Genomic DNA, 20620 nt, shown 5'->3' with positions numbered 1-20620 from the left:
TAACAGAAAACATTAAAATCGATTTTTAATAGTCTTTACTAGGAAATAGTTGAAAATCTAAAATCGATTTTTGATAGTCAAAATTAAGATATAGTTAAAAATCTAAAATCGATTTTGCGATTATTTTTAGGTTAATAATCGATTTCGATTTTTCTAGATTTTCATGTCAAAATTTGAATAAATGATTATTTGATTTTCGAGTTATAAATACCTATTTCATTCTAACTGTGAGTTGAACCTGGGTATTTTGGCACAATAACAAACATTCATTAAAATGTTTGTGAAATGAACGGAATATGACTCCCGACATAACATTCTAACTGTTTCTCGAGATGTTATTTATTATTATGAATAAAAAATAAAGAACGCGGGTATATTAGTATAGTGAAGTACTGATGACAGGTTCAAATCCCACCTGGTATAACATTTTAATTTTTATTTTTATTTTAATTTGTTTTTATTTTTTATTGATTATCTTTTTGCGATAATTAAATGAATTTAATTTGTTGCTTAAAATGATCCAAAAGATTTGTATAAAATTTCATCGGAAGTGAAAAAAATCGGATAGAATGAAGAGTCGGAGAGCACTCATTGATGCACTGAATAGTGTAAGTGAGCCTAAAATAACGGTCGGACATTGCATTCCCAATGGCTCGTTTTCTACTTGTGCCACTTGTATCCCATGTTAAACACCTACGATTTTTTTTTTGTTTTTTGGGAAATCTGTAATTGTCTCTATTCCCAGTTAGTCGATGTGGAGAGTACTTTGGAAATCGTGGATACTCCCTCGTATTGCGCTTAAATACAGTCAAACAATGTCCTGAAATAGTCTAACGGTTGCGCGGCACTCACTTCGCCGATGGTGTTATATTCTCCAAATTTCTTGCTGCCCAAAAAATACCACTAAATTGTTTCCAATTAAAAATTTGATTGAAGTGGAAAACGTAATCAATAAAATTTAATTGATACAATTAACTTTTTAATACAGTTAAACAATAAAGTCAATTAAGATAAATATTGAAAAATTTTCATTTTTTAAATTAAAATATTCATTATCCCAATTAAAATTTTAAATATTTCCAAATAGAAACATATGTAATTGAAAATTCTGTGAATTCTCAAATCCAAAGAAAATGCAAAAACTTGAAATATCGTTAAATCGTATAAAAATTACTTCTCATAAATGCAAAATAATTATTATTTATAAATTACCTTTTTTTTTAAACTAATTAATTTAACTAAACCAATTAAACAATTAACTTAACAATTGTTTTCCAACACTTTTTCAATCAATTTTTTCATCAAGAATATTTTTAATTTCAAATTATTCCTGTGGTTGATACTATCATTTTCGTGATTGAAGCAATTTCAAGTAAAAACTTAATTGGATCAATTAATTTCGTGATTGCATCAGATTATTTTGTCTGTGTAAGAGATAGCTACTGGGCCAGCTATTTCGCACACTTTCCAACAGCGGTTTGTCAATGCGAGATCGTGGGATGTTGCCTCTTTATCTTTCCCGATCTGGTTGAATGTTCTACACGTTAGTAAATAGCATTTCGGTCAGGTGGCGAAATTAGGTTCTTATTGGGCCACATTCACATGTAATCCTAGTCGTAGTCGTCTATGAGAATTATCCACTTATATTGGAGAATGATCCAATTCTACTTTTCCCTAGCACTTCACATAATAAAGGCAATTAATTTCACATAAATTACCATAACTATTCTCTTGCAGGATCATCTGTACACACTGACGATGGTTCTACGGGGACGGATTTTGGCCATGATGATGAACGAAGTCTTACTTGTCCTGAATTTTTACAGATCAAAGGTCCACATGATCTTCACAGGAAAAGGTAATTTGTCTTTTTTTCGGGGAATATAAAACGGGTTTCGTTTGTTGATCCATCTTCCATTTTCTCCATAGTACCGATGATGAAGGACATTCAGATCTTGAATCGCATTATCAGAATAATCCCACCCTCCAATGTATGGACAAAGTTGAGGCCAAAGAAAAATTGAGGAAAAAATTGCAACGCATCAGAATGACAAAACGTGTATGCCTCATGGCCTTTTGGGTATTTTCCGCTATAGTTTTCATGGCATTTGAAGAGAAACATTTACTGGAGAAAACCTTGGAAGTGCCTGCTGAAAGGGGCAAAAGTATGAGAGAGTTATTATTAAATTTTATGTATTTATCTTAATTGGCGTTTGTTTTTGTTTTGTTGACAGATTTTTTGCTTCCAAATAAACCCACCGGTGATTTTAAATTTGATATTGCTGGGCATTTCAATGAATCCATTTACAATTCAAATGAAACGGAAAATATTTTAACAATACAACTGCAGCTATCGCATTTCAATCACAAAACAAATCTCACGGATTTTAAGGTAAGACACATCTAAGATATGATGACAATTGCAATAATTAAAACAAAAAACAAAGTGTGAGTGATCTTGGAGAAGAATTTCATTGGGGGATAGCCTATTATAAATTTTTGTTAGTAACGAAATTAGCTTTGTGATGTACATAGATACGTTAATGGTTTATTACAGCACGAATTTGATTATTCTCAGATAATGTCAATGAAACATTAGTTTAGATAAAAATAATGTCACAATTCATCTTTCAACCATCGAGATGGATCGGCTTAGATAGGATGAGAATTTCACACACAGGGAGGCTCCACACAATAAATGGTGGCTATAGATATAAAGTTACGGATCAATATAAATTGCGTATATTTATATTGATCCGTAAATGGTGGCTATACATATAAAGTTACGGATCAATATAAATTGCGTATATTAACATCACGCAGCAAATTTATTCCTGATCGGTTGAAATTTGCTGCTCCAGGGGGATCAAGAATACAAATCTAGCGATCGGTTTATATGGCGTACTACACCTAAATACCGACCGATATGGCCAGTTTTCTGACCTACATCAATAACAACTCCTTGTTTAAAGTTTCAAGTTCATATCTTGGGTAGTGTGTTGTATCGTTTGTGGACTATAGATATGCTCTGATAAAGGAGATATGAAATGTAGATGAAGAACTATGACATATATATATGTTGTTGCTGTAAATGTGTGTTGTGTTATGGTCCATTATGGGTTTCGCTGTTGGTACGTCAACTTGTATCCAGATCGAGGAACTTTGCGACTACGAAGGAATGCGTCCAGAGTGATCTGATGGTGAAATGAGTAGGTGTGGCTAAGCAATCCATGCCAGCTACGCTGCTACACACAAAAAATTATCACCAACATTTTTTCAATTAAACACTTAATTGAATTTGGAAACGGATTCAATTAATATGTTAATTGATTCAATTAATTATTTAATCAAATCCGAATAAAAACCAATTTAAAAAATGATTGATATTTGTTACGTTTCCAATTAAAATATTAATTGATTCAATCAATTTGTTAATCAATTCTGAAAAAAATTTCAATTACAAACGTGATTCAAATTTTTTCCGTTTCCAATTACACATGTGATTGATCCAATCACCTTTGTGATTGAAATTGAATAATTTTGAGCAATGGAAAGAGCGAAAAGAGAACAAGAGAATTTATTCAACAATGTATGATGGAGAGATCAGCCTGTGGAAGTAACTCGTAACGAACGGTTGGGTTTTTGTTTTTCGCGTAAATTGAAAAACATGATTGGCGACATTCTGTCTGCTGCATTCAAAATGTGTGCATAAATATTTTGAACGCAACAACAAATCATAGCAAAGGGTTGAAATAAATAAAGTGTGCAACAACAAACGGCCACGTGGTAAAGGTTTGAAAAAAATATATGACAGAACGCATTTGAAATTTCCTGTGTTTGTGTTTTGTGGCATTGTAAAAATGGAAAACAATCTACGTTTATTGAAGGTAAGAAATTGTGAAATGTGAATACCGTTTTCCATTGGAGCCTGTTTACATTAAACTGACTAAAATAATATATTTTTTATTCATTTATTTTAGTGACCAATTTTATTTCGTGAAATTGACCAATCAATCCCATCAACTCCATCATTTTATCAAATATATAATAATATGTTTGCAATAAAAAAGTGGGTACCGTATTGATCTTTTAAAATTATAAATTTTTTCACTCATAGTTTTCTTAAAACCAAGAGCGGTATGGGTTTGGTGGAAGATTCACCTTGAAGTTGCGAAGTAGCGTTGGCATTAAATTGCATTTTTGTTTTACCTGCCTTTTTCAGTTTGAACCCAAGTAGAGAGCAGTATATCTGGTATATAAACTAATGAGATGAATTATGTAATGGTAAAAAAGTTCTTTCTTTTGGATTTAAAAATATGAAAAATATCCGAAAATAATAAAAATATGTATTTTCCATTTATATTTTTTTCTATTTCCAGAATTTGCAAAGTATCATCAATATAATACCAAATATTACATTGCTTTCCCATTATTTTTGTCTTTGATTGGTTCAGATTTTAATAGACGATTTTAATGTGTGGAAATTTTGGAAAGGAATTGTTACTAAAATTAAATTACCGAGCTCCTTAATACACCTTTTTATGCTAAAAGACTACAACTGCAAAAGAAGATTATAAATCTACAACCTGGAACTAAGAATTGAACTTGATATTCTATGCAGGTAATGTTTAACAAATTAACTTTTAATTGAACAAAATTAAAATCGAATTATTCTGTTTACTTTCAGAAAAACTAATTTAGCTTACAGGCTGCTGATTTATTGGAAATCTAGGCGCATCTACATATTAGAAGGAACATGCTAACATGGTTGTTATTATTATAAGGAAGATAATGATTTATATAATTTATTTTTTCACCCTATAGTTGTTATTGATAGTAATTGTATTTGTAAGTTATGTTAGAACAAAACACAAATGACAAGAACCAAATTTATTTGTCTATTGCTTAATTCAAAAAATAATAAAATATTAAATATTTTTATAAGAAACACATATTTTCTTTAATTTTAAATAAAACTAAATACGATTTTGGGGTCGCAATATATAAATTTTTTGATCGAAATTTATAGCCAATTTCAATTAATTATTTAATTGAATGAATCAAATAGTTGATTGATTTTTGTCGCGAAATTAATTAAAATTTTAATTGATTCAATTAAAACTGTGATTGAATTTTATGTTAAAAATCAATCACGTTTTTAATTGATTCAATTACACAATTAATTGATTCCGTGACAAAAGTCAATTAAATTTTTAATTGAAAATCGTGTTGGTTTTCAATCAAAATGGGTGATTGATACTATCATTTTCGTGATTGAAGACATTTCAATTAAAAAAATGATTGAATCCGCGATTTTCGTGATTGAAATCAAAAAAATTTTTTTTGTGTGTATTAATCACTGATAGGTACGAATTGTGCCGGCTGCACTTGTCTGATTTTAGTTCCGGTGCTATGGGCGGTGGTCAGACTCCGAGAACAGAATTATCCTTGTAGCTTATCTCCGCTTCAACTAGAGTATTCTCATGAATACGGTTCAAACCTGCCTGGTATGCTGCCTAATGTAGAAACTCTCTTTTGTAGCTGGATCTGACGTTAATGAAGATCAACTCTTACATTCGTGGGTAGTGGTTGCTATTCATAAGATGAAGATTTGGATGATTACTGCGATAACAACCCAAGAGATACTGCTTATACATCATATAATTGTCTACGCACGGAAATTATCTTGGTCTCCACATATAGATGATCCAGAAGTGTACTACAGAGATATTCTGTTGCAGATCTGACGCGAGAATTTAGGCAGATCTATTAGTTATTTCATTGCGTATCACTTACCTGAGGTGCCCACACTGGCGTTGCATAGTTTACCACTAGTCGGCCACTTGACTTATAGGTGGTCAGCAAGCTTTCTTTGTCCACTCTCAAAGAGCTACCCGCAAGTGATTTGAGCTACTTATATCTGCCGCGGGGCCACCGTGGTGCAATGGTTAGCATGCCCGCCTTGCATAAACAAGGTAGTGGATTCGATTTCTGCTTCGACCGAGCACCAAAAAAGTTTTTCAGTGGTGGATTCTCCCACCTCATTTCTGAGTGCTTCAAAGCTTCTCCAAGTGGTTTCACTGCAATGGCGAACGCCGTTTAGACTCGGCTATAAAAAGGAGGTCCCTTGTCATTGAGTTTAACATGGAATCGTGCAGCACTCAGTGATAAGAGAGTGGTATCACAATGGACTGAATAGTCTAAGTGAGCCTGAGACATCGGGCTGCCACCTAAGCTAACCTCACCTATATCTGCCGCGGAGCTTATCACAGATTGCCGTAGCGTGAGTAGACGATTTGAAAAGGCTGTCGAATGTGACCCGAGAATCTTGGCGTAGTGTATAATGGGAATAGTTTCGCCATCGTCTCTTACATTCAACTGCCTGCGTACTTCTGCTTCCAACGCGACTGTCGTGATGTTAAGTTTCATTAAAATGTTTTATTACCAGTGTATGCCCTAATATGTTTGAACAATACAAACAATATTTTGCTTGGACCAATCCTGAAAATATATATGCTTCAAGCAAAATGTGTTTGCGATATATGTTACAGAAGCGATTTTTTTGAGGGTGTACGTGAAGAGGACGCTTCTATGCATTTTTTCAGGGATGAACATATAACACTATCTAAAGGGGTTAAAAAATCTGTAGTTATGTTGGACAAAAATTGTAATTCGAAGATTCGCATTAAAAGATCGTATATATATTGGACACTATACCGAAGATTGGAAGCCTCAAAATTGGAATCTGAGATCGTGATGAGACTAATCTGAACATATGTCTCGATAGTGGATATGGGTAGAGAGGAAACACAGGTGCAATGAGGTTTACGTCTAGGTGAGAGCTTTAGATTAAAGGTGAAATTTGAGGATTAGGAGAAATTGGAGGTCCTTACCTCCTCACCAACCTGTATTGACGAGATGCATAGTAGATACTGTCATATCGGAGAAGTGGTGATTCAGAATTTGGACGAGCTTGGAAACAGTGACTGGAAAAAACTCCTTAAGGCTAGGTAAAGCTTTGAATAAAAGAAGAGAATATTACAAGAATTCGAGCGCATTCGTCTGGTGATTTATCTTAGTATCTGATTAATACGATAGTGTTTTCCATCTGATCTTCGATCCATCTCAGTAGAAATAGTAATGTTTTTGGATATATAAAAACTTCTCCAAATGGCGTAACTGTCATATGTTGTTCAGCATTGTTGAAAATCAAATTTCAAATTAATCGACTCTGATATATTTTTCATTAATTCATATTTACAGGATATACTGGATCCCTGGTTTATTCCATTGGTCAATGAAGAACTTCTCGAATATTCTCCTGTAGTTTCACGTAACATTACTTTCATGGTATCTCCAGAGCTATTGGATGAAATCGAAGAGGATAATGTCCAAATGATACTGAATATGTCCACCAATATTGAAACAGACATTGCCATAAAGTTGACCTATAATCCATTGATTATCAATGTCAAGACGGGAACTTTGTTGGCGGCATTTATACTCTTGCTGTTCTATGCTCTTTTAGTATGGGAGGTAAGTTGTGATCAATAATTGGTTTTTATTCCTGCTTTTTCTCTGCTATTCTATTCTTTTTTCCAGGTCTTTGAAAGAACATTTGTGGCCATAGTTTGTTCAACTCTATCTATAGCGGTGTTGGCCTGTTTCAATGACCGTCCCAATATGGAAGAGATCGTTAAATATATGGATATGGAATTGCTAACCTTGCTATTTTGTATGATGATCTTGGTGGGTATTCTTACGGAGACGGGTGTATTCGATTATATAGCGGTGGTGGCCTATGAAGTGTCCCAAGGCAAAATATGGCCTATGATTTACAGTCTGTGTTTGATGACCTGTTTTGTATCGAGTTTCCTGGATAATATGACCACAGTTATTTTAATGACTCCTGTGGCCATTAGACTTTGTGAGGTTATGAGTTTGGATCCAGTACCCGTCCTCTTGGGAATTATAGTTCATGCCAATATTGGTGGTTCTCTAACACCCATTGGAGATCCCATTAGCATTATAATATGCTCAAATCATTTTATTGCTGCAAATGTAAGAGAGAAGTTTTTTGTCTTCTGAGTAGTTTCATATTTTTGTCTTTGTATTTCAGGGTGTCACCTTTATGAAATTTGTTGGCCATACCATACCTGGTGTAATTTTAGCCGTCCTCCAGAGTTGCATTTATTTGCGTTTAGTTTTTCGTAAAACCGAATCGTTACGTTTGAACGAGCCCAAGGACATTAAGGATCTACGACGAGAGATTCGTGTTTGGCATAAGACAGCCAAATCAATATCTTCCTTTTCCAAAGATGCCGATGTTGTACGTGAGACTTTATTGAAGAAAGTTCGAATTTTGAAAAACACCCTCAAGAGAAAACTCAATGGATTGGATACGTCCGAAGCTTATGTACATACGTTGGAAGATTTAAAACTTAAGGTAAATAATTTTTAAAATTGATGAATTGATGAAATTAATTGGAGCAAACAGTGGGTTCTTTGTAACAAATTGATGCTGATGGGTTAGCTAACGACTCCGGCTCTATGGAGACAAGAGGAATATGTGGCCTATCCACCTCAATTAATGTAATTTGGGTCCGATATTGGAGGCTACAATAGAAGTTCAGTAATCTGTCTCCTCAGTGGTCGCAGATAATGTTTCCAGTTGAAGAAGGCTGAAGAATATTTAAGATTGGCCAGGAAAAAATTAGAACAGGTTTTAATTAATTTTTAAATTGAAAAACTTATTTGTGGGTTGGCAAAATAATGGCAGCATCACTAAGTTCGATTTATACACAGTTGCACAAAGTCGGCCTCATAGAACATATACTTATATAGATGGTTCATTCGTGTCAAACTATGGATGATAATTACAAAGATTAAGAACAAACGAAGAAAATACTAGCACGTTTTCATTCCTTCGCTTTCCTGTTTACAGTTTTCCAATTTTACATAAAATAAAAGACTCAAAAGTTCAGGTTTGTCTATTGTTTTGTTTATGTACAGTCTCTAAGATTACTCTTTCCAAACCTGACACTGATGTCTTCATTCCTACGATAAGTTGATGAGAGTTGTTTGAATCGTCCCGTTGTCCGAGAAGATTTTATATTCTCATAAGAGACAGGATATTTTACGTTTGCATCCCGAACGTGTTGGTATGCAAGATTCCACTGCTCAAATCACCTTGTTGCAATTCATTTCATCTTCTTTGAAGAAGGTTGCTGTACCATTCACCGTATATTGTGATCATTGGATTGAAGTGTTATGAATTTAGTGTAAGGAAGCTCTTTCATTAAAAACCTGTCAGTATTTTATCAGAGCTGCAATAGGGTGCCTTCGGTCGGAGGAACTTCACGATTACCTTAATAAGTAAAACTATAACTACATATTGTGAATAGACATCCCTAGGTCTCTTTTCGCTATATAGAGTACAAACCCCAGCCTTAAAGATAGGCCATCAAAATCAGGCAGTATGCAAAATTGGTAGGGTCAGGATTCATAGGCATGTCCTATACGTAGAAGAGATAGAAAGTTATACGGTCAAAATTTGGTCAATATAAACTTGACGTCTTTCTTTCAATTTTGCATTTAAAAAACCTGAACACCCCTCATTTTGAAGGTGTGTGTGTGTAGAATGTTGCTCCTATTTTGATTTTGGAATTCACTCTTCAGTTGTCAAAATGCCGTCCAAGCAAGAAGAGCAGCGTATCAAAATTTTGCTCGCGCATCGCGAAAATCCGAGCTACTCGCACGCAAAGCTGGCAAAATCGCTAAAAGTTGCCAAATCAACCGTTACAAATGTAATTAAAGTGTTTGGGGAACGTTTGTCGACAGCCAGGAAGTCTGGATCGGGGGGAAAACCGGAAGCCGCTGAGACGACAAAGAGAGTTGCCGGTAGTTTCAAGCGAAACCCTAACCTCTCTCTCCGACATGTCGCAAATAAGCTGGGTGTATCGTCTACAACCGTGCATCGAGCCAAAAAACGAGCCGGACTATCGACTTACAAGAAGGTAGTTACTCCAAATCGCGATGATAAACAAAATACGACGGCCAAAGCGCGATCCCGGAGGCTGTACACAACGATGCTGACGAAGTTGGACTGCGTGGTAATGGACGACGAAACCTACGTCAAAGCCGACTACAAGCAGCTTCCGGGACAGGAGTTTTATACGGCAAAAGGAAGGGGAAAGGTAGCAGATATTTTCAAGCACATAAAACTGTCAAAGTTCGCAAAGAAATATCTGTACCTGTGGCTTGAAAACCAGCATTTTCATAGCTTCCGGGACTGTCAACCAAGAAATTTACGCGAAAGAGTGTTTGAATAAACGTCTGCTGCCTTTCCTGAAGAAACACGGTTGTTCCGTACTGTTTTGGCCGGATTTGGCATCTTGCCATTACGGTAAAAAGGCCATGGAGTGGTACGCCGCCAACAATGTGCAGGTGGTTCCCAAGGACAAGAACCCTCCAAACACGCCAGAGCTCCGCCCAATTGAGAAATACTGGGCTATTGTCAAGCGGAACCTAAAGAAGACCAAAAAAACTGCTAAGGACGAGCAGCATTTCAAGGCAAACTGGCGAAGAAGGTGGACAAGGTGGCTGTACAAAATCTGATGGCAGGTGTCAAGCGTGAGGCCCGGCAATTCGGATTTGGAAAAGCGAAAGCCTAACTGAATATTTTTCCTGAATTTTATACTAATTGAACTTGAAAAAGAAATTTAATTTGATTTTTTAAATAAACGATTTCACCGATTTACACGCGTTTTCCCTTGACCAAATTTTGACCGTATCACCCTTTAGAACCTCTTACGTTGGATATAAAAAATGTGCCGCCGGCTCAAGCCGTACTTACTCCGAATTGATAGCAACGTAGCAGGCTTGCGCCTTTTCTATAATCAAATGGAACTTTGAACACACCTATTCGATTGACCAATAAAATCTACTGTATTATAAGTAACTTTTCTCTCAATTTTCTAAAAAAATAAAAATCTATTAGTCGAATTTGAAGATAACAAAAAGTTGACTTAGGCTTATCGACTCTTTGGGCCAAAAATTTAAAATTTAGCCTTAAGCTGAGTACTATGTTCACTTTACAAGCTGAAAACCAGCTTGTTTTCACGGTTACTTTTTTAATTAATTAATTCAGAAATATAAAATTATTTGCAAACAATTCCTTGGATCTTTTCCATCCATTATTTGGCAAGGCTCGATCAAAATATAATAGTCTTCATAAATATATTTGTACTTTTAATTTAGTGTTTTGGTGAAATTACGCGTCGTCATTTAGACGAAGGAGGACTGCCCAGGGTTAAGATCAAAGACAATAAACTCTAGGAAGATAGGAAATTGGCTACTGAGGAGATCAAACCATTTACCGCGTTAGTTTCATACTCGAACCAAACGCGTATACGACAAGTATTGACATAGCATTAAAATGCAAATAAAAATAAATTAAGTGCACGAAATAAATTTCCATAAAGGGGAAAATGTAATTTTTTTGTTGTAGCCTAAAATTTAACATTGTTTCATTAAGAAAATTAAGTTTTTCATTTAAAAAATAAAAACGAAAAATAAATAAAAAAATTACAAACATGTATGGAACTAACATGGTAAATGCAACATTTGGTATGACGCAAGCCAATTTCCTATCTTCCTCAAGTTTATTGTCTTTGGTTAAGATAGTGGGTTGTTTGAAACAAACAAACAAATCGATGCTGATGGGTTAGCTAACGACTCCGGCTCTATGGAGACAATTAATGTATTTTGGGCCCTATTTGTACTTTTAATTTAGTGTTTTGGTGAAAAAGCCGAACATAGTACTCACCTTTACAAGGAAGATAAATTTAAATTTTAAATTGGATACCAAATGAATATACGCTGAGTTATATTTCTGTTAACGTGACAAGAATTGGAACATTTTTAGCTATAAGCTTAGTACTATGTTCAGCTTTCAAGCTGAAAACCAGCTTATTTTCACGGTTAATTTTTTTAATCAATTAATTTTGAAATATTAAATGGTTCGCAATCAATACATTGGATCGTTTCCATCCATAATTTGATGAGACTTGATAAAAATGTTATCGTCTTCATATATATTTTTGCACTTTTAATTTAGTGTTTTGGTGAAAAACTCGAACATAGTACTCACCTATAGGTAAGTACTATGTTCGTTTTTTCGCGTTGAAATTTTCGCGGTTACTTTATTAAAACAGTTCAATATAATACAGATAGATTAACTCAATTGATGTGCAGTTTCTTGTTCCTCCAGATTTCGCCAAGACTTTACAGGAATATGTTTGTTTCATTTATAAGTTTGCTTATTTCAGGAAAAGTAATCGCGCAAATAAAGTGATTTTCAACTCGAAAACCGATCATAATACCCGCCTTATCTTAGAAAAGTTTCCCATAGTACAGATATATCAGCATTTTGTTTTATAATAAACCACGTACTAACATTTAATTAAGACCGTGATCGCCACATTATTTTTTTATTTTTTCCTATCCTTTTCAGTACCCCATCAAAAATAAAATCCTTCTGGCTCAAGCCTGTTGCGCTTTGGTATTCATCATCATCTGTTTCTTTGTACAATCCGTGCCACAATGGCGTACCCTACCATTGGGTTGGGTAGCCTTACTCGGTATTATCGCCTTACTCATCATACTCAATCGCGAGGATATGGAACATCTTATGCATCGCATTGAGTGGACAACACTGCTCTTCTTTGCCGCCATGTTTGTGATGATGGAGTGTGTGGAGCGTTTAGGTCTATTCGCTTGGATTGGTGAAATTACCGAGCATGCCATTTTGCATGTGGAGAAAAAGCATCGTCTGGCTATGGCGATATTCATAATTCTTTGGATGTCTGCCTTGGCTTCGGCAGTATTGGATAGTATACCAGTGACAGCTATGATGGTTAAGGTTGTGGTATCTCTAGTGGCCAAAGAATCATTGGGATTACCATTGGAGCCTTTGGTATGGGCTTTAGCATTTGGTCCTTGTCTAGGAGGTGAGTGTGTACATAAATTAATATTTTAATGAAATAACATTCAATTTCGAATTAAATCAATTAACTGTATGCAAACACAAAACAAATCCATTAGTTGAATTATTTATTTTTTAATAAATAAATATAAACCGTTAACTGAAGCTCTTGTGTTCGTCCTGGAAACTATTTAAACATTTATTTAAATAAAAAATTTAATTTTCTTTGTCCATACGGCCCGAATAATAAATTAAAAATATATAATAATAATAAATGCATGATTTGCATTTGGACGCTTTCAGCCGGATCGGATGAAATTTGCTTCTCTTAGAGGCTCCGCAAGCCAAATCGGGGTATCGGTTTATATGGGGGCTATATATAATTATGTACCGATGTGGACCAATTTTTGAATGGTTGTTAGAGATCATATGCTGACACCATGTACCTAATTTCAACCGGATCGGATGAAATTTCTTTCGTTCGGAAGTTAGCGTGATTTCAACAGACGGACGGATATGTTCAGATCGACCCAGAATTTCACCACGACCCAGAATATATATACTTTATGGGGTCTTAGAGCAATATTTCGATGTGTTACAAACGGAATGACAAAGTTAATATACCCCCATCCTATGGTGAAGGGTATAAAAATTAGTAAATTGTTAGAGTGAGAACAAAATTAACTAAATTCCCAAGAACACCGATTCTTCCGAAAAATATATATAATATGAAAAATGGTAAAAAAGAACATCTGAACATCTCCAAATTTTTTTGTTTTGTTTTGCAAAAATAGTAGTTGTAAAGATATATTACGCATTAAACTAAGTTTTTGTTTACAAAAAAAAAAACAACACTTTAATTTTAGTCAAAAACAAGTAAGGAAAGTCTAAAGTCGGGCGGGCCGACTATATTATACCCTGCACCACTTTGTAGATCTAAATTTTCGATACCATATCACATCCGTCAAATGTGTTGGGTGCTACATATAAAAGTTTGTCCCAAATACATACATTTAAATATCGCTTGATCTGGGAAGAATTTGATAGACTTCTACAAAATCTATAGACTCAAAATTTAAGTCGGCAATGCACTAGGGTGGAACACAATGTTAGTAAAAAATATGGGAAATATTTATGTAAATCTGAAGCAATTTTAAGGAAACTTCGCAAAAGTTTATTTATGATTTATCGCTCGATATATATGTATTAGAAATTTAGGAAAATTAGAGTCATTTTTACAATTTTTCGACTAAGCAGTGGCGATTTTACAAAGAAAATGTTGGTATTTTGAACATTTTTGTCGTAATGAGAAAAACATATATATGGGAGCTATATCTAAATCTGAATCGATTTCAACCAAATTTGGCACGCATAGCTACAATGCTAATTCTACTCCCTGTGCAAAATTTCAATTTAATCGGAGTAAAAGATTGGCCACTGTGGTCATATGAGTGTAAATCGGGCGAACGATATATATGGGAGCTATATCTAAATCTGAACCGATTTCAATAAAATTTTTCACACTTGACTACACTACTAATTGCACTTCTAGTGCAAAATTTCAACCAAAATGAGGTAAAACTCTAGCTTCTGGGACCGTATTAGTTCATATCGGGCGAAAGATATATATGGGAGCTATATCTAAATCTGAACCGATTTCAATAAAATTTGGCATACTTGACTATAGTACTAATTTTTCTTCTTGTGCAAAATGTTAAGCAAATTAGGGTAAAACTCTGGCTTCTGGGGCCATATAAGTCCATATCGGGCGAAATATATATATATGGGAGCTATATCTAAATCTGAACCGATTTCCTCCAAAATCAATAGGGTTCTATTCTGAGCCAAAACACATACTTGTGCCAAATTTTAAGTCGATTGGACTAAAACTGCGACCTAGACTTTGATTACAAAAATGTGTTCATGGACAGATGGACAGACGGACATGGCTATATCGACTCAGGAGCCCACCCTGAGCATTTTTGCCAAAGACACCATGTGTCTATCTCGTCTCCTTCTGGGTGCTGCAAACATATGCACTAACTTATAATACCCTGTTCCACAGTATGACGCAGGGTATAAAAACAAATTTGATTTTCAATTTTGATTTCAGATTACACAGAAGTATCACAGATTTTCTGGAAAAACGTATTTTTTAAACTTCGTTATGATGATTTAAATGCAACAAACTTAATTTTGAAGAATTCGGTTAAAATTTTAAGACATACGATTTTTTTTCTAGTTGTTTCTTCAAATATACAGTGCGCATTTAATGGTTAACTATGTGAAGCTATTAATTCTTTATTGAATCGATTGATTTTAAATGATATGTTTATTTATGATTGAGTAATATAGAAAAAATATTTTGACTTTATTCCATTAGTTTTGTTACTAAAAGTAATTCAAAATTAATTTGTTTTATTAATTGATTTTATTCGAATAATTAATTTTTAAATATAATATTGATTGTTCCTACTATATATTTGTAATAAAAGCTGCATGAATATATCTTTATTTTTAAAAAAATATATATATTAAATAAATTTAATATATTTTTTGAAATAAAATCTGTTTAACCCTTTGACTGCCGATGTCCCCTAAAGAGAACATTCGTGAACGCTACCACAGTCCTACACGCAAAAAAATAATTCTTTCCTCCCAAACGAAATTTTAGACAAACAAAGTTCGTTTCTCATTTGCTTTTCGCTTTAAGGAAGTGTATTTGGAAGAAAAGTATATACTTTTTGTGATAAACGTTTATTCTTTTCCAGGATGTATAAACAATTTGATAAAGACAAACTCAAAAAAAAAAACATTGTTTTCTTGCTAATTTCATTTTCCCTCCCATCTTTCTCACATCCACGAGGTTTTTTAGTTCTTAACACCTTTTCCTGTAATACCAACAATGTAGAAGAAATTATACGATTTTATAAATTTTTAAAATTTTTTTACCTTTCGCCTGGACGGAGAGTCGAACCGCGGACCATGCACTTTGTAAGCCAACACACTAACCACTGAGCTATGTACCTGTTATGGTCATCAATAGATAAATGTCCATATAAGTTATATTTATATAGCATAGCTTGCGGCGCCCACGAACCGAATGAACAAAGTTTATTTAACAGAAACAAACATTTAGTTTGGCACCGTGGAGCAGTGGTTGCTACGTCCGACTTGCATGCCAAGGGTCGTGGGTTCGATCCCTGCTTCGACCAAAGTTTTTTTTTGTTTTTATTTTTTTTATTTTTATATATATTTGAGATATGTTCGGAAGATTCCGAAAAAATGTTCAACATTACATTGTACTATATTAAATTTTGAATTGAAAAATGTGTCTTATTAAAGACCTAAAGTCAGAAAAGAACAGTGTTTGATATAAACGAAATGGACTGTGTTGTTGTTTCAAAAAAAAACTTTTTTTTATTGAAAAAATAATAATTTTGTAACAAACGAATTTTTTGGTGATAAAAGTTTAAAATTTTCGAAGCAATTCAAAAAACTCTAACAAAAGAAAAACTTTTTCGGTACACGTTTTCCAAACGTTTTTTCTTTGCGTGTACTTCCTACTTAGTTTCGATTTATTTCTCGTGGTTATTTTAAAGTATGGGCTGTAACCTAAATACACTATAAATATTTTCCCTAAAATGCATTTTAATAAACTTCTTTAACATTCAATGAAAAATATGCAATTTTTCTACTGTACGTTTATAGTATGCAAACTATAGCTGATATTCGACAGGCCCTTTGGTCACAATTCAAGAATCAAGTTTTCAGAACAAACTCATAGCTCTTGAACTACCCAGCAAAAACAGCGTCGCCAAAAATGTAGTAAAAATATTCTTTTTGGATCCGGAAGTAAAATTGTTTAGAAGCGATGAATTTAACATAAGCTTATAATAGGACGGATGTCCACCATTCCAACAGCCGTTGTATTGAATTTGTATCACTTCTTAAGGTGTGATTCAAATTCAGTGTTTTGGATGTGAATTTAATTATTTTGTTATATTTTGTCAAATATTTTTCTTTTTATATTTTTTAAGATTTTTAATGCATTCTAACGTTTATTTAACATTTTTTTTTTGACAAAATTTTAATAATTTGTACCATTTTTTTTAATTCTTACCAAAAAAGTTAAAATTACCCATCAAAAATATGAAAAAAGCGAGTTATAAAAAAATAATTAAAACAACTTCCTGTGTAGTTAAAATAAAGAACATCTTTGGGAGGACATTTTTGGAAGAGGTATTAAAATTGTGCCTTTAGAACAACTTCCAAATTTTTTTGCTGGGTAGTTGTGGTATGCCTTGAAAATTTATATTTTTTCTACATGTTGTAAGTACAAGGAAAAAACGAAGAACAATTAAATTTTTTAACATTAGGCTTAGTGAAAGGATTAATAAAATTTTATTAATTATTGAATCAATTAAGTCATAATTTATGATAGAGACAAAAATACAAATAATGTTTTTGTCTCTATCATAAATTATGACTGATAACCATAATATGATAACCATAAGAACTATAATTTAATTCTAATTTTTTTACGAAATATTAAAATACAAAATTAATTTGTTAATTTGAATTTTTATTTTAACCGACTAATATTTTAAATAAAATGTTTATTGATTTTATTATTTACCTAGTGTAAGCAGTTCATAAATATATTTAGTTACAATTAATTTTAAAACTAAATTTAAAATTAATACTTCCTTCAAATTTAAAATTAATACTTCCTTCAAACTACGGAAAAATTAATCATGTCCAATAACTTTTTGTCGAAAAATATTATTTACTTATTTGTGTGATATTGGCGTTTGTAATACAGTTTAGTAACCATTTTCCGAAATTAATCTACTTTTTCCTTCCAGAAGCAATTAATTTTTTGGTAAATCAGCTATTTGTTAAAATATGATTAAAATTACAAATATTTTATAATGATTAATAAAATTACAAATTTTATTAATAATAAGTTATTTTTATTTTTTTTTTAATAAAAAATAAATTTAAATTTGGAACTGATTTCATTAGTTTAAAAATTAGAAAAAATAATTCGAATTTAGTTAGTAGCTTAACTAAATTTTCCATGTTAAGCTCATTGAGCTAGGATTAATGAATCATACTAAACAGTTTGAAAATATATTTAAATTAAATTGAAAAAATGTTTTTTTTTTGTAATAGAAATATGTTTTTGAATCGAAGTAAATTTAATAATATTAGTATTCATAATTCATCTTTTATATTTTTCTTAAGTAAAAATATAGTTCAAATTTAGAATTAATTTTAGTTTTTTTTCCCAAGAACTAAAAAAAATATTTAAAATTAGATATTTGGAATAATTAATTGTATTTGTATCAATTAACGTTTTAATCATTATTTTATTGTAAGAATTATTATTTAATTTGTAATTAAAGCAATAGTTCTATTTTTTCATCTAAACTTTTCGCTAGATAATAATAATTTTGTATGAATATTTTGTTCTGCAGGAAACGGTACCCTATATGGAGCTTCAGCAAATGTTCTATCTGCTGGTATAGCCGAGCAACATGGCTATAAAATTTCATTTACCCGTTACCTTAAGTAAGTAGCCACCATGGTATGAAGAGTATGCCATTCAAGTTTCTAAGACATTTTTGTATGTTAATGTTCTGTCTTCATTTTGTTTTTTTAATATTTTCAGAATTGTATTCCCCATGATGTTGGGTCAAATTTCCATAATTACTGGTTATTTATTTGTATCTCACATTCTATTCGAATGGCATTAGGGTGTGGTGTTATAAGCCTGTGAAAAATTCCTAGAATTTTATTGGAATACGATGCCAAAAGACGGAGTGTAACACTCCAACTCTCATTATAAATGGAATGGAAATGGAAAGTGTAAGGAGTGAATGCAGTTCATACGAAATAACTTAGTTTTATTGTGAATGTACTTACATGAATTTATTTATTTACTTAATTATATTTACATTTATATCTGTGTATAACTATTTAACACACTTACATGGGTACATAGATGTTTGTGTGTACTTAATAACTTTATATTAATGAATTTACATTTAATTCACTTGGAAATGTTTATCTGTATGTTTGTGTGTAATAAATGATTTGACAGTTTTATCTTGCATGAGTACAATTTGTAGTTATGGCCTTTTCGATGGTTGGTTTCATATAACGAAATAAAGTTGGATCCAATAGAGACTTGTTATTTGATATAATACGAAGTATTTCGACAAAGTAGCAATATGTAGCAGAATTCATTGTTAAGATGGTTTGCTAAACACGAAAAACTTTTTATGTGATAATGTAAGAAAAACTAGGTGAGATGACAGTTTGTTGCTGTGCACAAAGAATATCAGTTCACTTAGTTAGAAAAATGTAAACCTCGTTTTTTTTGTTATAAACTACGTCAAATGAAAATGAGCTATTTTTGGTTGCAATTTGAGAAGCTGTCACAGAAACAAATATATTTAGCTTTTGCAAGTTTCTAATAAAATTCTAAGAACCATGGAACCAAATAGTCTTGCGTCACCGTAGTAATTATTATTTTATTTTAATTTAATTAGCTAAATGTCAATTTAATTATATTTAATATAATTCATTTATCCCGTCACATTGCAGACATATCGTACACATTAGATAAAAGCCCCTTTTAAGTACCAACATTTGAATCCAGCCAATTATACTCTTCCAGTGGCTGGTAGAAGGTAGTGATAAAAATCGTTACCGTTGAGAATTTCTAAATAGTGGTACGTAAAGAGTTTCTCGAAATAAAAGGTGTCATAAAAAGTGGCCCATTTTTTAATAAAGGAAAAATGCAAATTATATTAGTTTAGATAAATATATATTTCTTTTGTAAGTTTCTAATAAAATTCTAAGAACCATGGCAACAAATAATTTTGTGTCGCAGTAGTAATTATTATTTTTTAATTTAATTAGCTAAATGTCAATTTAATTACATTTAATATAATTAACTTATTCCGTCACTTTGAAATAAATATCGTACACATTAGATAAAACTTCTTTTTAACTTTAGACATTTGAATCCACTCAATTAAAGGGTGATAAGGTCAAAATTTGGTCAGTATAAACTTGACGAATTTCTTTCAATTTTGCATTTAAACAACCTGAACACCCTCATTTTGAAGGTGTGTGTTTAGAATGTTGCTCCTATTTTGATTTTGGAATTCACTCTTCAGTTGTCAAAATGCCGTCCAAGCAAGAAGAGCAGCGTATCAAAATTTTGCTCGCGCATCGCGAAAATCCGAGCTACTCGCACGCAAAGCTGGCAAAATCGCTAGAAGTTGCCAAATCAACCGTTACAAATGTAATTAAAGTGTTTGGGGAACGTTTGTCGACAGCCAGAAAGTCTGGATCGGGGGAAATCGAAAACCGGAAGCCGCTGAGACGACAAAGAGAGTTGCCGGTAGTTTCAAGCGAAACCCTAACCTCTCTCTCCGAGATGGCGCAAATAAGCTGGGTGTATCGTCTACAACCGTGCATCGAGCCAAAAAACGAGCCGGACTATCGACTTACAAGAAGGTAGTGACTCCAAATCGCGATGATAAACAAAATACGACGGCCAAAGCGCGATCCCGGAGGCTGTACACGACGATGCTGACGAAGTTTGACTGCGTGATA

The 20620-nt window shown here is 32.9% G+C and overlaps 1 protein-coding gene across 2 annotated transcripts in view; it reads left to right on the top strand.

Annotated features, from left to right (window-relative positions):
* hoe2 (hoepel2) overlaps positions 1-19115 on the top strand; it is a 32911-nt gene extending 13796 nt beyond the window's left edge. For both annotated transcript variants that reach the window (XM_075296012.1, XM_075296013.1), the window contains 9 exons: positions 1738-1858; positions 1930-2165; positions 2235-2392; positions 7264-7536; positions 7603-8061; positions 8120-8446; positions 12515-13010; positions 18469-18562; positions 18663-19115. In XM_075296012.1, the coding sequence (XP_075152127.1) occupies positions 1738-1858; positions 1930-2165; positions 2235-2392; positions 7264-7536; positions 7603-8061; positions 8120-8446; positions 12515-13010; positions 18469-18562; positions 18663-18747 (2249 nt within the window). In that variant the 3' untranslated portion in view covers positions 18748-19115. The remainder of the gene's footprint in view (positions 1-1737; positions 1859-1929; positions 2166-2234; positions 2393-7263; positions 7537-7602; positions 8062-8119; positions 8447-12514; positions 13011-18468; positions 18563-18662) is intronic.
* Positions 19116-20620: the final 1505 nt, after the last annotated feature.

The sequence above is a fragment of the Haematobia irritans genome, chromosome 2 (genome assembly GCF_050003625.1).
Source record: "Haematobia irritans isolate KBUSLIRL chromosome 2, ASM5000362v1, whole genome shotgun sequence".
Taxonomy (NCBI): Eukaryota; Metazoa; Arthropoda; class Insecta; order Diptera; family Muscidae; genus Haematobia; species Haematobia irritans.
This window is presented reverse-complemented; position numbering and strand designations above follow the sequence as displayed.